This window comes from Globicephala melas, chromosome 19, assembly GCF_963455315.2.
Source record: "Globicephala melas chromosome 19, mGloMel1.2, whole genome shotgun sequence".
NCBI lineage: Eukaryota > Metazoa > Chordata > Mammalia > Artiodactyla > Delphinidae > Globicephala > Globicephala melas.
This window is the reverse complement of record NC_083332.1, coordinates 10,605,458-10,630,927: the sequence shown is the minus strand read 5'-3', so window position 1 is coordinate 10,630,927 and position 25,470 is coordinate 10,605,458. Positions and strand designations below refer to the sequence as shown.

Here is a 25,470-nt window from a genome sequence, read left to right as displayed (position 1 = left end):
ATAGAGAAACCTGACAAACCCTACCTCATCTAGATGGTCAAGGTGAACATCAACAGTGATACATCCTGTTGATTGTACATCCTTGATATTATGTGATAAAGAGGCACTTTACCTCTGTGAAAGGCTGAGAGAAAAAAGCTGCAAACCAAGGATACTCTGACAATGTTATCTTTCAGAAATGAAGGAGAAATACAGCACACTTTCGAACAACTGCTGGATCAAAGAAGAAATTAAAAAGGAAATCAAAAAATATCTTGAAATGAATGAAAATGGAAACACAATATGCCAAAACCTAAAGGGATGCTGCAAACGCAATTCTATGAGGGAAGTTATTAGTAATAAACACCTATATTAAGAAAATAAAAAGATCTCAAGTAAATAACTGAACTTTACACCAGGATAAACTAGAAAAAGAAGAACAAATTAAGCCCAAAGTTAGCAAAAGGAAGGAAAAAACAAAGATAGAGCAGAAATAAATGAAATAGAGACTAGAAAAAAACAATAGAAAAGATCAATGGAGCTAAGAGCTGTTTCTAAAAGATAAATAAAATTGATTAACTTTTGCTAGATGAAGAAAAAAGAAGTACTCAAATAAAATCAGAAATGAAAGAGGAGACCTTACAACTGATACCACAGAAATATATAGAATCATAAATGACTAGTATGAATAATTACATGCGAACAAATTGGATAATCCAGAAGAAAAGGATAGATTTCTAGAAACATACAACCTACAAAGACCAAGTCAGAAAGGAATAGAAAATCTAATTAGACTGCTAACAAGTAAGGAGGTTGAATCAGTAGTCAAAAACCTCCCAACACAGAAAAGCCCAGGACCAGATGGTTTCACTAGTGAATTCTACCAAACATTGATGAAGAATGAACACCAGTATTTCTCAAACTCTTCCAAAACTTAAAAAGGAAGGATCACTCCCAAACTCATTTTACAAGCCTAGAAATGCCCTGATACCAAAGCCAGATAAGGACACTACAAGAAAAGAAAACCACAGGCCAATATCCTTGATGAACATAGATGCAAAAATTCTCAACAAAATATCAGCAAACTGAATTCAATGTCATATTAAAAGGATCATACACTATGACCAAGTGGGATTTATCCCTGGGATACAAGGATGGTTGAACATACACAATGTGGGGACTTCCCTGGTGGTCCAGTGGGTAGTGCTCCCAATGCAGGGGGCCTGAGTTCAATCTCTGGTCAGGGAACTAGATCCCGCATGCATGCTGCAAGTAAGAAGTCTGCATACCACAACGAAGATCCCGTGTGCCACAACTAAGACCCGGCACAGCCAAAATAAATAAATATATTTTTAAAATATGCAATGTGGGGCTTCCTTGGTGGTGCAGTGGTTAAGAATCCGCCTGCCAATGCAGGCAGGGGACACAGGTTTGAGCCCTGGTCTGGGAAGATCCCACATGCCGTGGAGCAACTAAGCCCGTGCACCACAACTACTGAGCCTGCGCTCTAGAGCCTGCGTGCCACAACTACTGAAGCCCGCATGCCTAGAGCCTGTGCTCCACAACAAGAGAAGCCATTGCAATGAGAAGCCTGAGCACTGCAACGGAGAGTAGCCCCCGCTCGCCGCAACTAGAGAAAGCCTGTGCCCATCAACAAAGACCCAACACAGCCCAAAATAAATAAAATAAATAAATTTATTAAAAAATTAAGAATTTAAAAAAATGCAATGTGTACCACATTACATCACATTAACAGTATGAAAGATAAAAATCATAGGACCATCTAAAGAGATGCAGAAAAAGCATTTGACAATACAACATCCTTTCATGATAAAAACTCTCAACAAATTGGTATAGATGGAACATATCTCAACATAATAGAAGCCATATACATCATTCCCAGAGCTAACATCATACTCAATGGTGAAAGGTTGAAAGCTTTTCCTCTAACAACAGGAACAAAACAAGGGTGCCCTCTCTCACCACTCCTATTCAATATAGTACTGGAAGTCTCAGCAGAACAATCAGAAAATATAAAGAAATTAAAAGGCATCCAAATCAGAGAGGAAGAAATAAAATTGCCTTTGTTTGCAGATGATATGCTTTTATATATATAGAAAATCCTAAAGACTACACCCCAAAACTGTTAGAACTGATCAACGAATTCTGTAAAGTTGAACAATACAAAATTAATGTGCAAAAATCAGTTGCTTTTTTATACAGTAACAACAAAGTGTCTAAAAAAGAAAAAAAAATTACATTCACAATATCATCAAAACAATAAAATACTTAGGAATAAATTTAAATAAGGAGATGAAAGACTTGTATACTGAAAATGATAAGACTTTGATGGAAGAAATTGAAGACACAGATAAACAGAAAAATATCCTGTGTACTTGGGCCAGAAGAATTAATATCGTTAGAATGTCCCTACTACCCAAAGCCATCTATAGATTCAGTGCAATCCCTATCAAAATTCCAATGGTATATTTCACAGAAATAGAAAAAAGAATTCTAAAACTTTCTGTGGAACCACAAAAGACCCCTAATAGCCAAAGCTATCAGAGGAAAAAAAGAGCAAAGTGAGAATCATCACACTTCCTAATTTCAAACTATACTACAAAGATATAGTAAGTAAAACAGTGTGGTCCTGACATAAAATTAGACACATAGACCAATGGAACAGAATCAAGAGCCCAGAAATAAGACCCTGCATATATAGTCAACTAATACTTGACAAGGGAGTCAAGAACACTCAGTAGGAAAAGTATAGCCTCTTCAAAAAATGGATAACCACATGCAGAAAAATGAAATTTGACCTCTGTCTTAAACCACTCACAAAAGTTATCTTGAAATGGATTAAAGACTTAAATGTAAGACCTGATGCCATAAAACTTCTAAAAGAAAACACAGGGAAAAATTATTTGACATTGGACCAAGCAATTATTTTTTGGATATGACACAAAAAGCACAAGCAACAAAAGCAAAAATCAACAAGTGGGACTACATCAAACTGAAAAGCTTTTGTACAGGAAAAGAAATAATTTTAAAAATGAAAAGGCAACTTATGGAATGGGAGAAAATATTTTCAAAGCATATATCAGATAAGGGGTTAACATCCAGAATATGTAAAGAATTCATACAACTCAATAGCCAAAAAACCCAAACAGTCCATTTTTTTTTTAAAGGGCATAAGAATTAAATAGACATTTTTCCAGAGAAGAAATACAAATGGCTAACAGGTACATAAAAGATGCTCAACATCACTAATCAGCATGGAAATACAAATCAAAATCTCAATAAGATATGACCTCACACCTGTTAGAATGACTGTCATCAAGAAGGCAAGAGATAACAAGTGCTGGTGAAGATGTGGAGATAAGGGAACACTTGTACACCGTTGGTGGGAATGTAAATTGGTGTATCCATTATGGAAAACAATATAGAGTTTCCTCGAAAAATTAAAAATAGAATTACCATATGATACAACAGTTCTACTTCTGGGTATATATTCAAAGTAAATGAAAATAGGAATTTGAAGAGGTATATGCACTCCCATGTTTATTTCAGCATTATTCACAGTATGGAAACAACCTGAGTGTTTGTCAACAGATGACTGGATAAGGAAGTTGTAGCATATATACAATGGAATTTATTCAGCCATGAGAAAGAAAGAAACGCTGATATTTGCAACAACGTAGGTGGACTTTGAGGGGATTATGCTAAGTGAGATTAATTCAGACAAAGAGAGATACTGTATGATATCATTTATATGTGGAATCTTAAGGCGAACTCATAAATACAGAGAGTAGAATGATGGATATTAAACGTTAGGGGTTGGGGAAATGGGATACGTTGTGTAACGGTACAAATTTGGAACTAGGGGATAACTCCTGGAGAGCTAGTGGACAGCATAGTGATTATAGTCAATACTATTGTATTATAAACTTCAAAGTTGCTAAGGGACTAGATCCTAATTGTTCTGGCCACAAAAAAGACATGAAAATTAGGTGAGGCGATAGACGTGTTAGCTAACACTAAGATGGTAATCATATTGCAATAAATAAATGTATCAAATCAACATGTTGTATACCTTAAACTTATACAATGTTTTATATCAATTATATTTCCGTTAAAAAGGAATACGAATTACATGGTGTGATTTCTTAATTGGAACTCAAAGAATAACTTTTTCGAAATATTATGTAGGGTGGTATTAAATACTGTAATATTTTCTCCAATTACCTAACTATGCAAGAAACCAAAGCAAAGGAAAAGCGGAGAATTTTGCTGCTTCTCATGTCCCATTGGTTGCACCTCCTTTTCATGGGTTCTTGGTCAAAGGTGACTCCAGGTCCAGGTAGTAGATTGTTCATTATAGCTCAGCCCGTCCCTTTTACGATCTCTATTTTTACATCACGCATAGCACGCCTTTATAATTATTTTCCATTTACTTTTCCATTTATATTTCCAATTTCTGTCAGGGAACAATGAGAAAAAGAAAACGCAAGCCAAGTTCTACAAGCGCCCCAAGACTCCACCTGCTGATTCAAAATAAAATTGCAGACAGGCGGGAAGCTCAGCCCTACAGAGGATTCTGGGACGTGTAGTCTCGACGCTTCCTGTGATTGGGGCACTTCCGCTCCAGGAAAGCGCGGATGTGTTAATCGCGCCGCTGGGGAAATAGAAGAGTACAATCCAGTGCTGTGCGTGTTTGGAGGCATTTCGGATACCGGAGGGCGAGAATACGAAGCCGCCACTTTCGTGGATTCTGGGAAACTGGATTCAGGCCGTCGATGTTGGAGTCGGCACTTTCGCCCCGGGGGGCGGGGCAGCGGCTCTTGTTCCTTTCGGGGATGCTGGGAAATGTAGTCCAGGAGCTCCGCGTAGTCGGAGGTATTTCCGCTTCAGGAGGTTGCGATTGCGGCCTTCGGTTCTCTCTGGGAGGTGAGTGATCTTTAGGAGCCTGCGATTTCTTTTAACTTTTCTGAGCTGGTCCTGGGATCAGCCGGGCTCGGTCCTCGGTCACAGGGCAGAAAAGCCTTGACCTGCGGCAGAGGGCGGGGTGGAGGGGCGGGGGCGGCCGCTTGCCTTCCCCTCGCCCGATTCTCTGCGTTTGCGGCGGTTCGCAAGTCCTCGGATTGTAGGCGGACAGAAATCGGCAGTTTGTCTCCCGGGCTCCTTGCCGTCCAACCCGCCTCCCCCCAGTACCTTCCTTCCACACGCTCTGTTACTTCCTAGCGACATAAGGTTGGATGAGAATTTAATCTTTCTGTGCCTCGGTTTCCTTTTCTGTAAAAAGGGATATTACGAGTACCTGCCTTATACCAGATAAATGTTTGGGACAGATCAGGCGTGTGGCAAGGTGTCGGCTGTTAATGATATGATAATCAGAAAAGCATCGCTTTCGGTGGAAGCTCCTCGAAGTGCCACTGGCAATTCTTTCTGATCCCTGCCGGAAAGGAGGCTGTGCCTGGACGACTTCTGACCCGTTTTTAAAGAAAAAGTGGGTCACCCACAGATACCCGCTGTAGTTTTCCCAGGACCACAAAATCGTTGTGTCTCCCAGCCTCCTTTCCTTCTCCTGCCCTGGTATCTGAAAAGGGGGGCTGTAGAAAAGAGAGGAGTGAGCCCAGGGCTTCTGGTAGCAGAGCCCCACCGTGGCAGGACTTATAGCATCTTCCTTTTCTGTTCCAGTGGTAGAAGGTATTTTATTCATTAGTAAATATTTGTGCTACAAAAGCGTTCAGTTACTGTTAAATAATTATGAAAATATGTAGATCGTGTACAGGGCATGAGTGGTAATCAAAATAGTTAAACATTGAGTCCTAAGTCTCATCCTAAGGGCTTTATAAAAATTAGTGCATTTAACCTTCACAAGGCCCTATGAAGTGAATACTTTTATTACCTCTATTTTACAGATGAGGAAATGGAGATAGAGAGAGCATAAGTTACTTAAGAGCAGTGGGATTTGAGTCTAGGGCTTGCGTTCCTTATATCTTTGGATATCCTTGGTCCCCTAGTTTAAAATCCCAAAATTGGAATTAGGAAACAAAATAGAAAAACAGTCTATCGAAATATTCAACCATAGGAAACTGGCTGCAGAGGAGGCATTTGGCATCAAGTTGTGGAGGTAGGTTGGATTTTATTGTAGAGGATTTGAAAGCAGGGTTAGTGAGTTTGGGTGTCTTTATAAGAATTGGAGGGCTTCCCTGGTGGTGCAATGGTTACGAATCCGCCTACCAATGCAGAGGACACAGGTTTGAGCCCTGGTCCGGGAGGATCCCACATGCTGTGGAGCAACTAAGCCCATGCGCCACGGCTACTGAGCCTGCGCTCTGGAGCCCGCGAGCCACAACTACTGAGCCCACGTGCCTAGAGCCCATGCTGTGCAACAGGAGAAGCCACCACAATGAGAAGCCCGCACACCGCAATGAAGAGTAACCCCAGCTCGCCGCAACTAGAGAAAGCCCACGCGCAGCAACAAAGACCCAACGCAGCCGAAAATAAAATAAATAATAAAAGTAAATACATTTAAAAAAAATTGAAAGCATTCTCATTTAATCTTATTTTAAATATTCATAGTTTATATTCCAATTATAGAAGAAGTGCACATTCATTGTAGAGAATTCAGAAAATGTAGAGATATGATGTAATGAAAAACATTAAGAATTACCAATATAGATGTATGTTATAACGTTTAGGATATGTATGACATATATAGGACATAGACGTATAGGATATAGATGATTATTAACATTTCAGTGCATTTCTGTTTGTCAGTTTTTCATTGTGTATTTATGTTATACAAAATTGTTACCAGATTATTCATATCCTTAACTTTTTTTTTTTTGTAAATTTATTTTATTTATTTATTTTTGGCTGTGTTGGGTCTTCCTTGCTGTGCACAGGCTTTCTCTAATTGTGGTTCGCGGACTTCCCATTGTGGTGGTTTCTCTTACTGTGGAGCATGGGCTCTAGGTGCACGGGCTTCAGTAGTTGTGGCACACGGTCTCAGTAGTTGTGGCTTGTGGGCTCTAGAGCGCAGACTCAGTAGTTGTGGCTCATGAGCTTAGTTTCTCCACAACATGTGTGATCTTCGCGGACCAGGGCTTGAACCCGTGTCCCCTGCATTGGCAGGCAGATTCTTAACCACTGTGCCACCAGGGAAGCCCCATATCCTTAACTCTTAATTCTGGAAATTTCCAGACAACCCAAAGTACAATATCAATATAATGAATTCCTGTGTAACAGTCACCCTGCTTCAGTCCTTACTAATCTTGCTGCATCTCCCTCTCCCCATGCACACATTTTTCCCATTGAGTATTTTAAAGCAAACCCAGATGCTGAGTTAGTAGGACTTAAAAATTAATTATTATAAGTTGTTTATATACAAAAACCAAGGGAAGGGAGATTGTATTAGTTTGCTAAGGCTGCTGGAATAAAGTATTACAGCCTGAGTGGCTTAAACAATAGAAATTAATTTTCTTACAGTTCTGGAGCTGGGAGTCCAAGATCAAGGTATCAGCAGGTTTCGTTTCTTCTGAGACCTCTCTCCTTGGCTTGTAGATGGCCTCCTTCTTGCTGTGTCCTCCCGGTCTTTCCTTTGTGTGTGTGTGCGTGCCCCTGCTGTCCCTGTTTGTGTCCAAATTTCCTCTTAGAAGGACACCAGTCAGATTGATTTAGGGCCCACCGGAATGACCTCATTTTAACTTAGTCACCTCTTTAAATGCCCATCTCCAAATACAATTACATTCTGAGGTCCTGGAGATTAGGAGTTTAACGTATGAGTTTGGGGCTGGGGGGGGGGGTCACAATTCAGCCCATAACAGGTATTAACAGCAACTCTAAGATTTTCACACATGGCAACTAGAAGAATGTTATATTTATATGAGAAAGTTAGAAAGAGTTGCAGTTATGGAAGGAAAATGATGAATTTCCTTTGCTCCTTTGGAGTTGCACTTGCCACAGAGCATGTAACTCTCAGTTTCATCTCTCTCTCTTGTTAGGCTACAGGGTCCTCTGATTCATGGATCTGGTCATATTCTTCTCGGAGTGCCCAGCGCGGGGTCGGCAGAGAGGAGTTGTTCAGTAAGTGTGATTCATGCAGCTGCCCAAAAGGGCTACAGCCTGTGATTAGAGAACAAAAATAGAACGACAGTCTATAACCACATGCTTGTGTGATACCTCAGTTACTTCTGGGGAGATGTAGAATCCACCAACTTTTTCGGAGCATTCAAAAGTTAATGTATGATCATGCCTAGTATCGTCATGCACTAAAAGAAATTTCCTAGAAAAAAAATGAATTCTTTTAAAAAATTGAACTATAGTCGATTTACAGTGTCATGTTAGTTTCAGGTGTACAGCACAGTGATTCAGTTATACATGTGTGTATATATACATTTAAAAAGAATCCATCCTTTTATTTTTTCTTTTTTTAATTGAAGTATAGTTGATATACAATGTTGTGTTAGTTTCTGGTGTACAGCAAGGTTAATCAGTTATACATATATGTATATATTCTTTTTCATATTCTTTTCCATTATAGGTTATTACTAGAAACTGAGTATAGTCCCCTGAGCTGTACAGTAGGTCCTTGTTGGTGATATATTTTATACATAGTAGCATGAATATATTTATCCCAAACTCCTAATTTCCCCCCCCTTCCCCTTTGGTAACCATAAGTTTGTTTTCCAATCGATGTTTATGTTCAATTTTTTTGTTTAATATGCAGGGAATCAGCAAGCCACCTCCACAGATTCTGATTTAATTAGTTTTAGATAAGGTCTGAGCTTTTTTAAAAAAATAAATTTATTTATTTATTAATTAATTAATTTATTTTTGGCTGTGTTGGGTCTTCGTTGCTGCGCGTGGGCTTTCTCTAGTTGTGGCGAGCGGGGGCTACTCTTCATTGCAGTGCGTGGGCTTCTCATTGCGGTGGCTTCTCGTGTTGTGCAGCACGAGCTTTAGGCATGCAGGCTCAGTAGTTGTGGCTCACGGGCTCTAGAGTGCAGGCTTAGTAGTTGTGGCACACGGGCTTAGTTGCTCCTCAGCATGTGGGATCTTCCTGGACCGGGGTACAGGGCTCGAACCCGTGTACCCTGTATTGGCAGGCAGATTCTTAACCTCTGCTCCACCAGGGAAGTCCCAAGAGGGCTGTTTTTGACTGATGCTACTCAAATTTTGATCCAGGGACCAACAGTATCATCACCTGGCATCTTAGTAGAAATGTAGATTCTTCGTCCCCATCCTTGATCTCCTGATTTAGAATTTCCGAGGGTGAGACAGAGGACCCTCTATCTTGGCAGGGTCCCCGCCCGGTTGATTCATGGAACATTAAAATTTGAGACACACTGGTAGTGAGAACTGACTCAGGACTTTTTAACAAAAATATTTTCTGTTTCCCTCCGGCTAAATTACTCGTCCTTCAGATATCAGATACCTGCATGGTTCTGTCTGCCTTAGTTCAGGTCTCTGCTCAAAGGTGAGAGAAGCCTTCCATGACAAAAACTTATTCTGTACCAGCCCCTCCTTCCATCTCTTCCTACACCTTTACCCTGCCTTATTCTTCTTAAAAGCATCTCTCACTATCAGTGTGTTACTGCCCTGGTACCCCATTATGCTATCAGCTCCATGAGATCAAGGTCTTTGCCTGCTTTGTTCACTGCTGTATCTCTCACATCTAGGCTCCTTGGCTGGCACAGAGCAGGCTCTCAGTAATTATGTTTTGAATGAATGATTCGGGAGATAAATCACGAGGCCCTGATCTACATGGTGCGTCTTTCAGTTCTTCGTTCCAGCAGTCATTCTGTGAATCTTTGTTGAGTTCCTGGCAAGTGCCTGCAGCAGTGTCCTAACTGTTGGGGACACAGCAAGAAACAAAACTCCCTGCGGGACAGATGTGATGAATATAAATGAGCAAAATACCTAGTAGGATGTTAAAGAGGGATACGTGCTAAAGAGAAAAGAATTAAGCAGGGATGGGGGGGGTCAGAAGTGTTGGGATGTCATTAGGAGATTGAAATTCTCTGTAGGGAGGAACTGTCTGAGGAGGTGACATTCAAATAAAGAAGGACGTGATTCTTGGTGTGGCCCTGGTAACAGTCTGTCTGGCCCCAGCCCCTTCCCCCTCAGATCTCCCATTTGCTGGGAGAGTGATCTGTTTCCAACACCAAAGGAATCTTCTGACTCTCCCTTCCTTTGCTGCTTTCCTGCTGACTTGCCGATAAACTGGGACGCCCGTCACTATGGTTTGAATCCTGCCTTCCTGCCAGCTTTTTCTGCCTCTTGTTTGTGTTCACTTACAGTCGTAACATTTGTTCTCTTGAGGTTTTTCAGAGATTCTGCTTCTCTCTGGCTAATAGAACTCAGTCATCCTCCAGGACTCAGATCAAGCCACATTGACGTAGAACCTGCTCCAAACAAGTGTGGACCCCAAGGCCCATAACTTGTGCTTCTAAAGTACCCAGTTCACTACTCTGGTACTTAGCAATGTGCAGGGTGATTGCTGGTTTCCTAATCACTAGACTGTGAACTTGAGTAGTCGTATCTTTTAGTCTGATTTCCATAAATGTTCATTGAATTAATACACTCATTTTTTAATGAAGAGTTAACAAGTTATCCTGTCTAGTGCTAATCATGCAGGCAATTAAATAGTTGTCATTCTCAGTGTTTTGATGGACACACTCTGTGGATTTTGTAACAGGAGTCTCTTTAGACATTGACTTTGAAGGGTGAGAAGCACCTTCCTAAGATAGTATTAAAAATCCAGAGGCCCTTTTCCTTCCAAAGATGACCTTGATCTTGCAAATATTGTGGAAGACCTAGAAGAAAAACTTGGAAATAAAACCCCCGCTCTCCCAATCCTCCCAAGTGGGAGCAGCCTCAGAATTTTGCCTCTCAAAGAGACCTTTGACCAACTAGTCTAGTCTTTTTATGTGCCTCTGCTGGAATGAACCTGTATGGGGGGGCTCATGTGTCAGGACACTGACATTGACACTGACTGCTAAGTGATCACTGTTACAGGCACTGCTTTAGGTGCTTGGGATGTAAAGCTGAGTTACTATTAATCCCAAAACACAGTGATTTACTGATTATCCCCTTTCCACAGAGGTGGTGGAAAGATCTCCCTGTAAAGCACTTCTTACTGAGCAGAAGTCACTGGACAAATATAGAGTCAGAACAAGGTGAATTACAAATCCTGAAAGGATATCTCTTCTAAGATTGGAAAGTTTTACACTGCCCCTTTCCATACAGGGTTCTTCTATCTGGAGTAGGACTAGCTAATAATAATAAACTAATAAGTAATTAATGAACCAATAATTAACTAATACTGATCTCTTAAGCTGGATATCTTACTCTCAGTTTGCACACTCCCCAGAATCAGAATCATACTCTGACAGCTACGAGAACTTGTATTAGGGCCACTGCGTGTGGTTGGGCAGGTCGTTCACTGCACCAGGGCTCTCAATTGAAGGCGTAAGTGGCGTCTGGAATCCTGCCCACATCTGCTCATCAAGCCGTGTGCGGTTGCAGCCACCCCAAGGAAGAGCTTCCTTGACTATTTCATGTAAAGCAGCCCTAGTGAATGTTTAAGCTGCCAGATACTGTTCCACATGTTTTATGGAGAGTCACTTAGACTGACTAACCTTCCTATGTATTATTATAATTATATTACTGTATTATACATAATTATATTATATGAATATATTATCTATATATCTATATAATATATAATTATAATATATTGTATTATAATTATTGTTATTATAACCATCCCTAATTTATAGATCAGACCTTGGGTCTAAGTAGTAACAAGTTGGAGGTGCCAGGATTCAAATACTGGGGGTCTGATTCCAGAGCCTACACCCTTCCCAACCCTGTTCTCATCTCCTTCAAGCAGATCATCTGGCTTCAGAGTTCTCTCCCTGTTTCTATGTCAGTCTTTTATCCCTAGCTCTCAAGCTCTCATTTCTCTTTGCATGAGACCTCAGACTCCCATCTGTTTATTTTTTTCTTTAGAAGCAGCAGAGAGACAAGATCTAGAAGACTGGCTTCTTTGTGAGAGCTGGATTCAGGTTCCGCCCCTGCCCCTTGACCTCACCAAGCCTCGGCTTCCTCATCTGTTACGTGGGAACAACAGTCATCATCATCATCATTTATTGAGAACTTGGTAAAATGCCAGGTACAATGCCAAGGGCATTTAGCTCATTCATCCACCACAGTAACCCTAGGACTGACATTCTTTTTTTTTTTCTCTCCTTGTTATAGGTGAGGAGAGGCACGGAGGTGGAGGTGATCAGACTGGAGTCACACGGCTAGTACACCCCTAGCTTCTTCACAGGTATGTGGGAGGTACCTTAGTGGAACAATGCGTGCCAAGTGCTTCTCAAGGTCCCTAACACGTACTTAGTGCTTATGTAATGTTAAACATTGCCGTTTTTGTTGTTTTCATCACTACTATGATTAGCTTGTTCATTTAAGTGGCATGTTGACTAACTTACTGTTAAATCACAGGATTCTATTCATTTTTCTTCATCTCCATGATAATAGTGTTTTTAAGGCCCTACTGTTAACAAAGTCAAATTGTCAAGGTCTGGGGCTACCCTGGTGGCACAGTGGTTGAGAGTCCACCTGCCAATTCAGGAGACACGGGTTCGTGCCCCGGTCCAGGAAGATCCCATCCGCGGCTGGGCCCGTGAGCCATGGCCGCTGAGCCTGCGCGTACGGAGCCTGTGCTCCGCAACGGGAGAGGCCACAACAGTGAGAGACCCGCGTACCGCAAAAAAAAAAAAAAAATTGTCAAGGTCTTACATCTTTGAAAAAGCTGTCATCCACAATATCAGTTTCATAGAGAAAGTAGAATAGTGGTTACTCGGGACCGAGAGGAAGGGGAATGGAGAGTTAGTGTTTAATAGGTACAGAGTTTCAGTTTGGGATGGTGAAAAAGATGTGGAGATGGTTAGTGGTGATGATTCACAACAATATGAACGCACCTAACGAACTCTACACCTAAAAAATGGTTGAAATGGAAAATTTTATGTGATGTGTATTTTACACAGAAAAAAAAAATCAATGTAATCTTAAATATTACTGCAAAGGCATCAAATTAAATATGAAAAACCAAGAGAGAATAACAGATATTGCAGAGGTTAAATGTGATTTTCATACAACAAAGCAACAGCCTTTTAAGGCTCCATTAAAGCTATTGGTGAGGACAGGTTTTATGTTACTGAATATTACCTGCTTTCTGCTGCTACTGAGAAATAAGGTGCCCTGAAAGTGTTCTTTGAACTTTCTGCCTACTTATTTAATTCTTACAACAATCCTATGAGATAGCCGTTGATAATCCCTCTATTTTTACAGATGGAAGAGTTGAAGCACAGAGATACTAATAATTTGTCTAAGATTTCACAGCTAATATGTCACAGTTTCATGAACCTAGACATTTGGCCCCAGAAATTACTCTCTTAACCTGGGTGCTTTACTCTCAATTTCCGCCCTCCCCAGAATCAGAATCATACCCTGAGAGCTACAGGAACTTGTATGAGGGCCTGTGTGTGGTTGGGTGGCTCGTTCACTGCCCAGGGGCTCTTGGCTGAAGGGGTGAGTAGCATCTGGAGTCCAGCCCAGGCTTTGCTCATCAGGCCACCCTGAGGAAGCGGCACTGTTGCTGCTTCACAGTAAGCAGCCATATGGGTCAGTGACACCCTTGGCCAGACTCTGACGGCTTTTTTCTCCTTCCCCCATTGTGCCTGCCCAAGACTCAGCGCTTCCCCAGAAGGAGGAGGACAAAATGACCAAGCTCAAGGTGAGTTGGGCTTGCCCCTCTAGGTGTTAACTTGTCACCTCATTTCTCAGTGATAAGACGCATCCTATTTCCCTTTCTTGGGAAAGATTAAAGAGAACAGTAGGCATTTGGAAAACTCTTCCCAAGAAGAGGGCCGAATGATCCCTACTTTTTATTTTTGTTTGATTTATTTTTGTTGTTTTATCACCTTTTATAATTTCACAAATAAGAGTAGAACAGAAAAAGTCAGTTGCAACTAAAAAAATCTCTCACGTTATTACTGTTTCCCTTACAAAACAACTGTCTTCATTTTCCCATGTTCTTTTCCTCATATGCGTTCATAACTGTATATTTGTAATTCCTGTAGCATAAACTTCTCAAATTATACCTTTTCTAATTGATATTATATATCCCACATCTTTAATGGCAACATCATATTCCCTTGAATTTGTGTGCATTGTGTGTGTGTGGTGGGGTGTGTGTGTCTCATAACTTTTCCCCATTCGTGGACATTTAGGTAGTTCAGAATGTTTACCATTTTAAAGAACACTGAAGGGGCTTCCCTGTTGGCACAGTGGTAAAGAATCCACCTGCCAGTGCAGGGGACACGGGTTCGATCCCTGGTCTGGGAAGATCCCACATGCCGCGGAGCAACTAAGCCCATGCACCGCAACTACTGAGCCTGTGCTCTAGAACCCGTGAGCCTCAACTGCTGAGCCTGCATACCACAACTACTGAACCCCGTGTGCCTAGAGTCTGTGCTCCGCAATAAGAAGCCATCGCAGTGAGAAGTCCGTGCACCGCAACAAAGAGTAGTCCCTGCTCGCCGCAACTAGAGAAAGCCTGCACGCAGCAAAGAAGACCCGACACAGCCAAAAATAAATAAATAAAAATAAAATTTAAAAACAAAACAAAACACTGTAATAACAGTTTTCCTAACACCAATTTCCTCAAAAGGGAATTTGGAAGAATTTGCTATTCTTTGGTCTTAATGTTCTAGGTACTCTAAATTGACAAAGTACATTTGCTATGCAGTACCTCGGGTATTTTGTATGTAGAATATTCCAGAATGGCAGAGTGCACCAGGATCTAACTAACGCTTCACACAGAGAAAATATTATTAGATATTTTCATGTAAGAAAGCTAGATTGTTTCTTACCCATGTCTGAATCATATCATGTGCATGTTTTATTTATTGATTTATACTTTTTATTCACATATTAATGAATTTTTTCAAAGTACTAATGTACTTAATTTTAAAAGTACAAAAAGACCTGTACAGAGACTTTTCATTTCTTAACTCCATTTAGTCTCAGACCAGCCTTATGAGGCCGAACTTGGTCTCCTCTGAATTTTAATGACAAAGAAACAGGATTGTAGAATTTCAGAAAACTGCTCAAGTTCACATAGGAAACCAAAGATCCAACTGATCCAAAAAAGACTCCTAGGATTTTTACTTGGATAAAGAGAGGAGACAAGGGAAAAGAATTCTCCACCTGGGACTTAGCCTATTCTGTGGGGTGCCTAGTTGTCCTGGTGGGTGGAAGACTCCATAGATGATACTGTCCCTACCATAGATCATTCTTGGTGGCCCCTTCTTCTCCATGACCTCTGTTGCTCATATAAGGCACTGGATGTGCAGGGCTCTGGCACTGAACACAGTCTTTGTACGAAAAATTAAAACAATGCTGTATACGAGTGATTCTTAATTACCCTCAGGTAACATCTGGAAACATTTTTAGTGTCACAGCTTGGGAGTGCTACTGATATCTAGTGTGTAGAAGCCAGGGATGCTGCTAAACATCCTACAGTGAACTCAGCAGCCCCCTGCCCCACCCCCAACAAAGAGTCATCTGTCCTCAAATGTCAGGAGTGCCAAGGATGAGAAAGCATGCTGTACCCAAAGCTGTACAAGAACAATAGAAGAATGTGGGTAAAAATATTTATAATACACACCCTAAAAAAAAAAAGCTTAAAATCTCTAATAGGAATTTTACAGAATCCTAAGATAAAACCCCAATTGGAGTATGAGCAAAGAACATTAACAGGCAAGGTTCTGAAGAAAAAAATGAAGATAGCTAGTAAATATGTGAAAATATGATGAGCTTATTAATTATCAAATAAGTACAGATAATCCAAATAAGTTGTTTTTTACTGATAAAATTGCCTAGGATTTAAAAATATGGTTATATTCAATGTATATGGTTTAGAGAATCAGGGATACTTATATACTCTTGGAGGAGGATAAAATAGGGGAAAAGTTGAAAAGAAAATCTGCTGTTGTACATAATTATTTTGAAGCTGCCTATTCTTTGACATTGCAGTTTTCACTCTTTGGAATTTATCCTAAGAAAATAATTGGATGGGAAGCAAAAATCTATGTAAAAATTTATTCTTCTCCGCATTTATTGTGAAAAGAAGAAAATCTAAAACATAAATGAGTTATGGGGAATGTTTATGTTATGGCAAAATTGACTCTGGTCTCTCAGAATCTGGAACCACTTTGTACACATCGTCCCCACTTTCCTCAGTGCCGCCCTTTCACCAGGGGACCTGCATTGCAAGGTTCAGATGGAGTGTGTTTGATGTCTTAGGAGGCGGTGACCTTCAAGGACGTGGCTGTGGTCTTCACGGAGGAGGAGCTGGGGCTGCTGGACTCTGCCCAGAAGAAGCTGTACCAGGAAGTGATGCTGGAGAACTTCCAGAACCTGGTCTCAGTGGGTGAGGAAGGGCACTCTGGGACTGAACATCGCATCAGCCCCTGTGGTATTTATTTACGTGTCCTTGAATGGACAGGGCTTTGGAGCTCTTGAACTGGTTTCCGGTTTTCTAATCAGCATGAGACTCAGAGATGGCGTTTTCTAGTCTTTCTCCCCAGGCCAAAGTGTGTTTGTAAGTGAACTGTTAATTGACCATGTGACTGCTGTATGTTTTCTGGCTTTTCAAATTGTGGTCGTCTCCAATTAGTAGGTCATGACACTCTTTAGGGAATCTAAATAAAATAGGGTAGAAGATACCAGAGCCCTTGGCAATAACTGCATGTTGCAGTAAAAACTGTGGCCCATTGCCAAGAATAGTGTGAGAAATGGTGAAAAGGGTGCGATGAAAATAATGGTTTCCCATAATTTATGCTTATGTCTACCTATCCTCGGTTTTTGCATAAAATGTATTTCCTCCCATGGGTCATAATTAAAAGTTTGGAAAACACTGATTTTGATGTCCTGAAGACAGTGCAGTGGGAGCCACAATTTCTCTTAATTTGGGCATCTAACATATTGATTTTAAATGTTTTTCCTTGCCTTTTTTGCAGGGCATCAATCATTCACACCAGATGTAATATCCCAGTTAAAGAGAGAAGAAAAGCTTTGGATGATAAAGATAGCAACCCAGAGCCGTCACTCCTTGGGTGAGAGCCGTGTGACCCTGAGTCTGTCCTGCTTCTTGTTGCCTCCACAGCTGTGACTCTGGTCCAAGTCAGCACCTAGACTGTGGATCACTGCCTCAGTCTTTGTAATGCTCTCTCTTCTGCTTTGCTCATTCACAGTTAATTCTCCACTCAGAGTGACTCTTTTAAATTCAAATCTTGTCATTTCTCTGCTCAGAACCTCTTGTAGCTTCTTACTGATTCAGAATAAAATCCCATCATTGAAAGTGGCTTATGATATCCCATATGCCCACCAGTTTTTGCCGTGATTTTTTTTTTTTTTTTTTTGGCCACACCATGTGGCTTGTGAGATCTTAGTTCCTTGATCAGGGCTCGAGCCTGGGCCCTTGGCAGTGAGAGTGTGGTGTCATAACCACTGGACCACCAGGGAATTCCTTGATTTTGTGATCATCACGATTTCTCATCAGCAACATCCACATAGGTTAGCCCTGCATCTAGTGAAGCCTTTCAGCTTCCCAACAACATGGCTGTTTCCACTTTCTTTCCTGTTATGGGTAACTTACTTGAAAAACCTCTTTTACTTTTGTAACATGGCTCTAACTCTCACAGAGATGTCAAACTGGGATTTATTTATCCATTCAACATGTACTTATTGAACACTGACTGTATCAGACAGGGTTCTGGGAGTGGTGATAAACCAGTGAATAATACAAAATGCTTGCCCTCATGGGTATTGCATTGAAGTGGGAGATGGCATAAAATGAAAAAGATCAAGGATGTATGTAGTATGTCAGATAGGAATATGTGCTGTGTAAAAACAAAACAGGGTAAGGCAAATGGAGATTGCCAGGTGCGTAGAATGGATAGGGAGAATTTACTATATGATATTGTATGGTAAAAGATACCTCACAGGGGCTTCCCTGGTGGCACAGTGGTTGAGAGTCTGCCTGCCGATGCAGGGGACACAGGTTCGTGCCCCGGTCCGGGAGGATCCCACGTGCCGCGGAGCGGCTGGGCCCGTGAGCCATGGCCGCTGAGCCTGCGCGTCCGGAGCCTGTGCTCCACAACAGGAGAGGCCACAACAGTGAGAGGCCCGCGTATCGCAAAAAAAAAAAAAAAAAAAAAAAAAAAAGAGGCCTCACAGATAAGGTGTTATTTGAAAAGACACCTGAAAAGAAATTAGTAGCAAGCTATATGGCTGATCGGTGGAACAGAGTTCCAAGGAGAACGTAACTCTTCTGGTCCAATGTTGATTTCGAGACTCTGTATTATGCCCTATTTATTTCCTCCTCGCAAGTTTTTGCTGTATTGTAAAAGATAAACTTCTAATTTTTCACTTTTTTTTTTTACCCCTGGTGGTTGTAGGAACTTTACTGTTATGAGGTTTTAGACTAATGTATGTTATTACAGTAACATACTAATTCCAAAACTTGGCTTTGATTTTTTTTCCAGCTAACCCTTTCAGTGTTGTGAAGAACTGGCTCTGTGGCCAGGGAAAGTAAAGTTTACAGCCCATTTGTAAGGATATTTCCCAGGAGGAGGCAAAGAACCACTCTCTGCTTATATTCTGAACTTTAGGGCCTTAGGTGATAAGGTATTTCTCCCAGACATGTATCTTTCCAATTTGTTTATTGCCTCAAAGTCTCCTTCCATTGGAGTAAACTTCCATTAAAATAAAGCAGAGGTTTTTCAACATTGCCTGGGGACATCCTCTGATAATATGTCTAAGGGTCTTACTAGACATTTTGAGCATTTTGGTCAGATGTGCATGCAGTAGGCAGAATTATGTGGAAGCTGTTATTAGCCACCTGCTACAGCAAAGAAGATAAGGCTGTGAGTAAGGTACAGCTTTGTCTTTGTAAACATTCCCTAGGAGGTATTTTTCTTGCTCTGTAGCCATCATATTTCTAATTTATATCTCACCTATGAAACTTACTATGATTCTAAATGGATTCCACTAATGTGTAATGAATGACAGCCTGGTGGGCCACCTCTTGGTGTCTGGAGGCATGTAAATCAGAGAACATGATACATGACGTTAAAGAAAAACAGAAGCTTTTCGAGGTTCAGTAAAGCCTTATGGTGTGGGCCTAAGTTTATAACCTTGACATCTCTGAGCAAAGCATTCACATACCCCATCTCTAAATTCTATTTATCCATTTAGGAGACAAGAATCTAAATGGCATGGAGACTCTTCGGGAAGTTGGATTAAGGTATCTGCCACATGAAGAGCTTTTCTGCTCACAAATATGGCAACAGGTTACAAAGGAATTAACCAGGTGTCAAGATTCCATGGGAAATATTCAAGGAACTGGCTCTCAGATGGAAAAACAAGGTGGCACACTCAGTAAAGATGAGGAGTTTGGTAAAGACTTCAATCAGACTTCACATCTTCAAGTTCACCACAGAGACCACGCTGCAGAAAAACCCTACAAAGGGGTGGAGTGTGAGAAAGGTTTCATACGGGACTCTCACCTTCAAATGAACCAGACAGCCCACGTAGGAGAGAAGCCCTACAAGTGTGAAAAATGTGAAAACGCCTTCCGTCGGCTTTCAAGTCTTCAAGCCCATCAGAGAGTCCACAGTAGAACAAGATTGAACAAATATGATATGTCGTGTAAGAGTTTCAGTCAGAGGTCATATCTTCGTCATCATCAGAGGGTCCTCACTGGAGAGGATCCACACAGATTTGAGGAGTGTGGGAGGAACGTCGGGAAAAGCTCACATTGTCAAGCTCCTCCCATAGCCCACACATTGGAGAAACCCTATAAATGTGAGGAGTGTGGACTGGGCTTCAGTCAGCGCTCCTATCTTCACATCCATCAGAGAGCCCACACAGGAAAGAAACCTTATAAATGTGAAGAGTGTGGGAAGGGCTTCAGTTGGCGTTCACGCCTACAGGCTCATCAGCGAATCCACACTGGGGAGAAACCCTACAAATGTGAGGCATGTGGCAAGGGCTTTAGTTACAGCTCACACCTGAACATCCACTGTAGGATCCACACAGGCGAGAAACCCTTTAAGTGTGAGGAGTGTGGGAAAGGCTTCAGTGTGGGTTCCCACCTCCAAGCCCATCAGATAAGCCACACGGGAGAGAAACCATACAAATGTGAGGAATGTGGCAAGGGCTTCTGTCGGGCCTCAAACCTTCTGGACCATCAGAGAGGCCATAGTGGTGAGAAACCATATCAGTGCGATGCATGTGGAAAGGGCTTTAGTCGTAGCTCAGATTTTAACATTCATTTTAGAGTCCATACAGGAGAAAAACCCTATAAGTGCGAGGAGTGTGGGAAAGGTTTCAGTCAGGCCTCAAATCTTCTGGCCCATCAAAGAGGCCACACTGGAGAAAAACCATACAAATGTGGTACATGTGGGAAGGGCTTCAGCCGGAGTTCAGATCTTAACGTTCATTGTCGAATCCACACGGGAGAGAAACCCTATAAATGTGAGAAGTGCGGGAAGGCCTTCAGTCAGTTCTCAAGCCTTCAAGTGCATCAAAGAGTCCATACCGGAGAGAAACCATACCAGTGTGCAGAGTGTGGGAAAGGCTTCAGTGTGGGCTCACAGCTTCAGGCCCATCAGAGGTGTCACACTGGAGAGAAACCCTACCAGTGTGAGGAGTGTGGGAAGGGCTTCTGTCGGGCCTCAAATTTTCTGGCTCACCGTGGAGTCCACACAGGAGAGAAGCCATACCGATGCGATGTGTGCAGTAAGCGCTTCAGACAGAGATCATACCTTCAAGCCCACCAGAGGGTCCACACTGGAGAGAAACCATATAAGTGTGAGGAATGTGGTAAGGTCTTCAGTTGGAGCTCATACCTTCAAGCCCATCAGAGAGTCCACACAGGGGAAAAACCATACAAATGTGAGGAGTGTGGGAAAGGCTTCAGTTGGAGCTCAAGTCTTATAATTCATCAGCGAGTCCATGCTGGGGATGAGGGTGACAAGGACTGTCCCTCATCAGAGAATACGTACAGCAAAGAAGCTCTATAAAATTACATGGTTTAATACCTCAAATGGGTGCTGAAATAGTCCTGCCATAGAAGACAAAACACCTGTTTGATAAAAGAGTATTTCTGCCAGAGCTCGACATGTCTGTGTGGTTGGGCGACCACACGGCAGAGAAGCCTCATAAGCGTGGAGACATAAGAACTTCATTCAGAGCCTTGACATTTAGCAGGTATGACAGAGAAGAGAGGCTTAAGAGGGATGAGTCTGAGCTGAAGGTAACCAAAAGTACTAAGATGGAAATGCCCAAATCTCTTCCACCAGAATAGAAGCTCTCGGAGGGCTGGGACTTTGTTGACGGCCAAGTCCACTCTGCCTCTTCAGCGCCGAACACACTGCAGGTGTCCAGTAATGTTAAATGAGTAAAAGGGAGAACAGTCACTTTTGAAATTTTCTTTCAGTTCCTCTCTAAAAATTTCTATAAAATTGTAGAAGGAGGAATTCTCCAAGGCTTGGAGGATTAAATAAGACACTTGGGCTCATTTCCCCAACCCTGCAGGTCCTGTGAACTAGTGCTTATCAAGCTCAAGGTTGTAACCCATTAGTGGGTCCAGAAGTCAGTTCACCAGGTTGTGGCCAGCACTTTTCTATGCTAACAGTGCTTTTTGGAGATGTGATTCGCATGCAGCCACATGCATAAATAAGTTTACATCTTCATGAATTTTGACAAATGTATCTACTTGTGTAATCATCACCGAGATCAATATATACCATATTTCTATTAAACCAGAGTGTTGCCTTGTGTACTATTCTTGTCATTCCCACCTCCAGGGGCAAAAAGTATCATGATTTTTATACCGTGTATTAATTAGGCCTGTCTGTTCTTGAGCTTCCTGTGTGTTTGGTATGTACTCTTTATGTCTGGATTCTTTTCATCAAATATATGATCATCCTAGGTTCACAGAAGGCAATTGACAGAACTCAGTATCCATGATAAAAATTCTTCAGTGAGATAAAAGGCATCTATGAAGATCCTATATGCTCATGTTCTTCTTTTATTATTAAGGAATAATTTATATACAGTAAAATCGACTGGTGGATCATTCTGTGTTTTGGCAAATGCTTACTATCATATTACATCATCACAATCAAGACATTTAACAGTTCCACCAGCCCCGGCTTTCTACTCTTTTTTTTTTCATAACTTTATTTTATTTATTTATTTTTCACTGTATTGGGTCTTCATTGCGTTGCGCAGGCTTCTCATTGCAGTGGTGTCTCTTGTTGCAGAGCATAGGTTCTAGTCGTGCGGGCTTCAGTAGCTGTGGCTTGCGGGCTCACTAGTTGTGGCTCGTGGGCTCTAAGAGTTCGCATGCCACAACTAAGGAGCTGGCGAGCTACAACTAAGGCGCACTCAAGCAGCAACTAAGGAGCCCACATGCCACAACTATGAAGCCGGCGAGCTGCCAGTAAGGAGCCTGAGAGCTGCAACTAAGACCCGACACAACCAAATAAATAAATAAATAATTTTTAAAAACTCTGTTGGGGAAAGATAGAAGGTTTGGCAGAGAGCTTTATTGTAGCCTATAGAATAGCCTTTTGGGGGGGGGGTCATGGGTCCTCACTTCTCAATGGGTCTCATTCTATTACCTGCCTTAGAACTGAGTGCCAATCTGGCACACACTGTGCCAGAATCTTCAGTTCTCCTCTTAGATTAGGTGAGTGGAGAGGTGTCATTAATTGGGAAAGGGAGTTCTGTCTGGGTATTTTAGAGAGACTAGAAAGAGGAGGGGATGGGTCCCTTAATTGCATTTTGACAGACTGTCTTGGGACCTACAGGTTGAAAGTTCAGGGTAAAAAAGGCAGTGTGTAAAAGAGCCATTTGGAAGCCACTATCCATTTTGTAATTTTAATAGGGCATCCTTCAGTAGATCATTGTTTATCTGTAGATGATAAGACAAATGAAAGTTGCAAGTGTTGCTTTCTTGTAAGGTCTGTGCCTGAACTGAATGAGCACTAAAGTGTGTATCCTGATCAGAGTCCATGATATCTGGGGGCCCAGAGGAAACCAAGTTCTAATGAGGGCTATAGTGGTGAGGTTAGCACCCTGGAAAGGATAAGCCAAGAGTAGACCTGTTTACGTATCAGTCATTGTGAGGACAAAATGGTTTGTGTCAGCACATTGGCACAATGGCCCAATAAAATCAATTTGATGGTGAGAGAAGGGTCATTCACCCTTTGGTATAGACCTTCATGGGCTGTGCCACCAATAATCACGTTGGGAGGGTAGGGTTTGGGTTAGGGCCAGTGACATGGAGATGCCATGAATTGTGGCCCCAAATATAAGCATCTGGGGCCCAAGATGAGGGTAATACTTGAGCTTATTTGAGAAATGGGAGCAAATTGGACAGATACGACATTTAAATGAGCCACCTCTGGGAGTCAGGGTAGGAGCTGAGATGGGAAATTTTCATTGTAATACATGAGGTCTGAGAGGTAATATATTGCCAATGTGGAAGGCCCTGTCATAGGGGATAAGCCTGAATGTGAAATCTATTTCGAGCCCATCAACTGAATCAAACAGTCTAGGAGTCAGTAAAAATATGAAAAAAATGACATAATTTTTTGATGGTGTCCTCCAGTGTCAAAGTGACTACAATTAGCTCTGTGAATTTTCTCATCCTTTATTCAGGATGTCCCAGTCGTGGGATGGAAAGTGGTATCTCTCCATTGGGCTCCATCACGAACGATGTGGTGCTGCTGACTGAAATAAATGGACTCCCTTTCCACTGGGACTTGGTTTATCCCAAGAGGCCCCACGGATGGCCAATGGGGCCAGGAGGGGGCAATCCCTCCTGGCTTTGTGGACTTGGGCAAAGGACAGAGGGTGGGAAAAGCCACATTCGCCTGTAGTTTGGATATGCCTGAGGGTTCAAGCCGTATCCTGTAGATACCATTTCCTTTTAATAAGGAGGCTTCACTGCCTGTTCCAAGCCTGTGGGGTGTTGTTTCCATAACCTATGGTAAAATAGGCAGTTGCACTTAAGGGTCATGGGCTCAGGGCCTATGATGGCTTTTTTCTCAAGTAGGGCCCAATCAGCACTAAGATTTGTCTTTTAAGAGAAATCTATCTCAGCCGCTGAGGGTAGTTTGTATTCGAAACACATGGGGAGTTGTTGGCTATCATGTGTGGACTAAAGACTCCAAGGGGCACAAGACAGTTGCTAGGACTTCCACCATCCCACCAAGGGGTCACCAGGCAGATGTGGCATCGCTTGTTGGATGGTCTTTTTACATGGGCCTGCTGTTGGGGTGGCCCCCATTCAAATTGAAATGATTTTTTCCGTGACTTTTGTCAATAGATTTTTTTTTTTTTTTTTTTTTTTTGCAGTACGCGGGCCTCTCACTGTTGTGGCCTCTCTCGTTGCGGAGCACAGGCTCCGGACGCGCAGGCTCAGCGGCCACGGCTCACGGGCCCAGCCGCTCCGCGGCATGTGGGATCTTCCCAGACCGGGGCATGAACCGGTGTCCCCTGCATTGGCAGGCGGACTCTCAACCACTGCGCCACCAGGGAAGCCCTGTCAATAGATTTTAAAAAGACTATTGTAAATGAATTGTTGCAACCAAATGTTGCAGGCCATGGCCTGACAGTGCGCTGCCAGAATGGAGCTCACTGATTTTGGGTGACTCAGACTCATGTAGGAGACACAATAAAGAATCAATCAAATTACTCTACCTCTCTTGGGCCCATGAAGGTTGTAATACAGTTTTTCTGTTTTGTTTTGTTTTTGCCACGCTGCATGGCTTGCGGGATCTCTGTTCCTCGACCAGGGATTGAACCCCAGCCACAGCAGTGAAAGGACAGAATTCTAACCACTAGCCCACCAAGGAACTCCTTGTAATACAGTTTTAAATTAAAATATTTTATCAACAGTTCTGCTATGTAGATCTCCAAATGCGCAGCTATTTGAGCCTTCATCTTGTGCATTCTTCAGAGGATCTGAAGTTCACCAATGGAGTTTGAACTAAACTTTCCAATGATATTATCTAGGTTTGCTGTTCTAACAGAGACAAAACGAACAGCAGTTTAAACAACATACAATAGTTTTCGCTCACGGATTCAGGTTAAGGTAACACTAGCCCCAGTACGAAACCACCTTACTGCCCAGGAACTCGGCAATATGAACTTTGTCCCCAAGGGATTTGTGTGAACTGTAGTCCAACAGCTCCGAAGTGGCTGAAGTACTTCCGGCGGAAGAGGGTGGGAACTCGGGCTGTGTTCTCCTCTGGCTTTCTGGGAAGTGTAGTTTACAAGTTCCGTAGAGACTCAGACGCTTCCGCACAGGCGCCGCTGGGACAGGGGAATTGT

At 42.1% G+C, this 25,470-nt stretch overlaps 1 protein-coding gene across 5 annotated transcripts in view; it reads left to right on the top strand.

Moving 5' to 3' along the window:
* Nucleotides 1-22,204, top strand: part of ZNF45 (zinc finger protein 45) — a 29,540-nt gene extending 7,336 nt beyond the window's left edge. For 2 of the 5 annotated variants that reach the window (XM_070044180.1, XM_070044181.1), the window contains 8 exons: nt 4,464-4,926; nt 7,989-8,070; nt 12,001-12,163; nt 12,250-12,322; nt 13,743-13,789; nt 16,363-16,534; nt 17,079-17,174; nt 19,318-22,204. In XM_070044180.1, coding sequence (XP_069900281.1) covers nt 13,775-13,789; nt 16,363-16,534; nt 17,079-17,174; nt 19,318-21,146 — 2,112 coding nt within the window. In that variant the 5' untranslated portion in view covers nt 4,464-4,926; nt 7,989-8,070; nt 12,001-12,163; nt 12,250-12,322; nt 13,743-13,774 and the 3' untranslated portion in view covers nt 21,147-22,204. The remainder of the gene's footprint in view (nt 1-4,463; nt 4,927-7,988; nt 8,071-12,000; nt 12,164-12,249; nt 12,323-13,742; nt 13,790-16,362; nt 16,535-17,078; nt 17,175-19,317) is intronic. The other 3 variants (XM_070044182.1, XM_070044184.1, XM_070044183.1) reach the window with 3 other exon arrangements.
* The last annotated feature ends 3,266 nt before the right edge of the window (nt 22,205-25,470 follow it).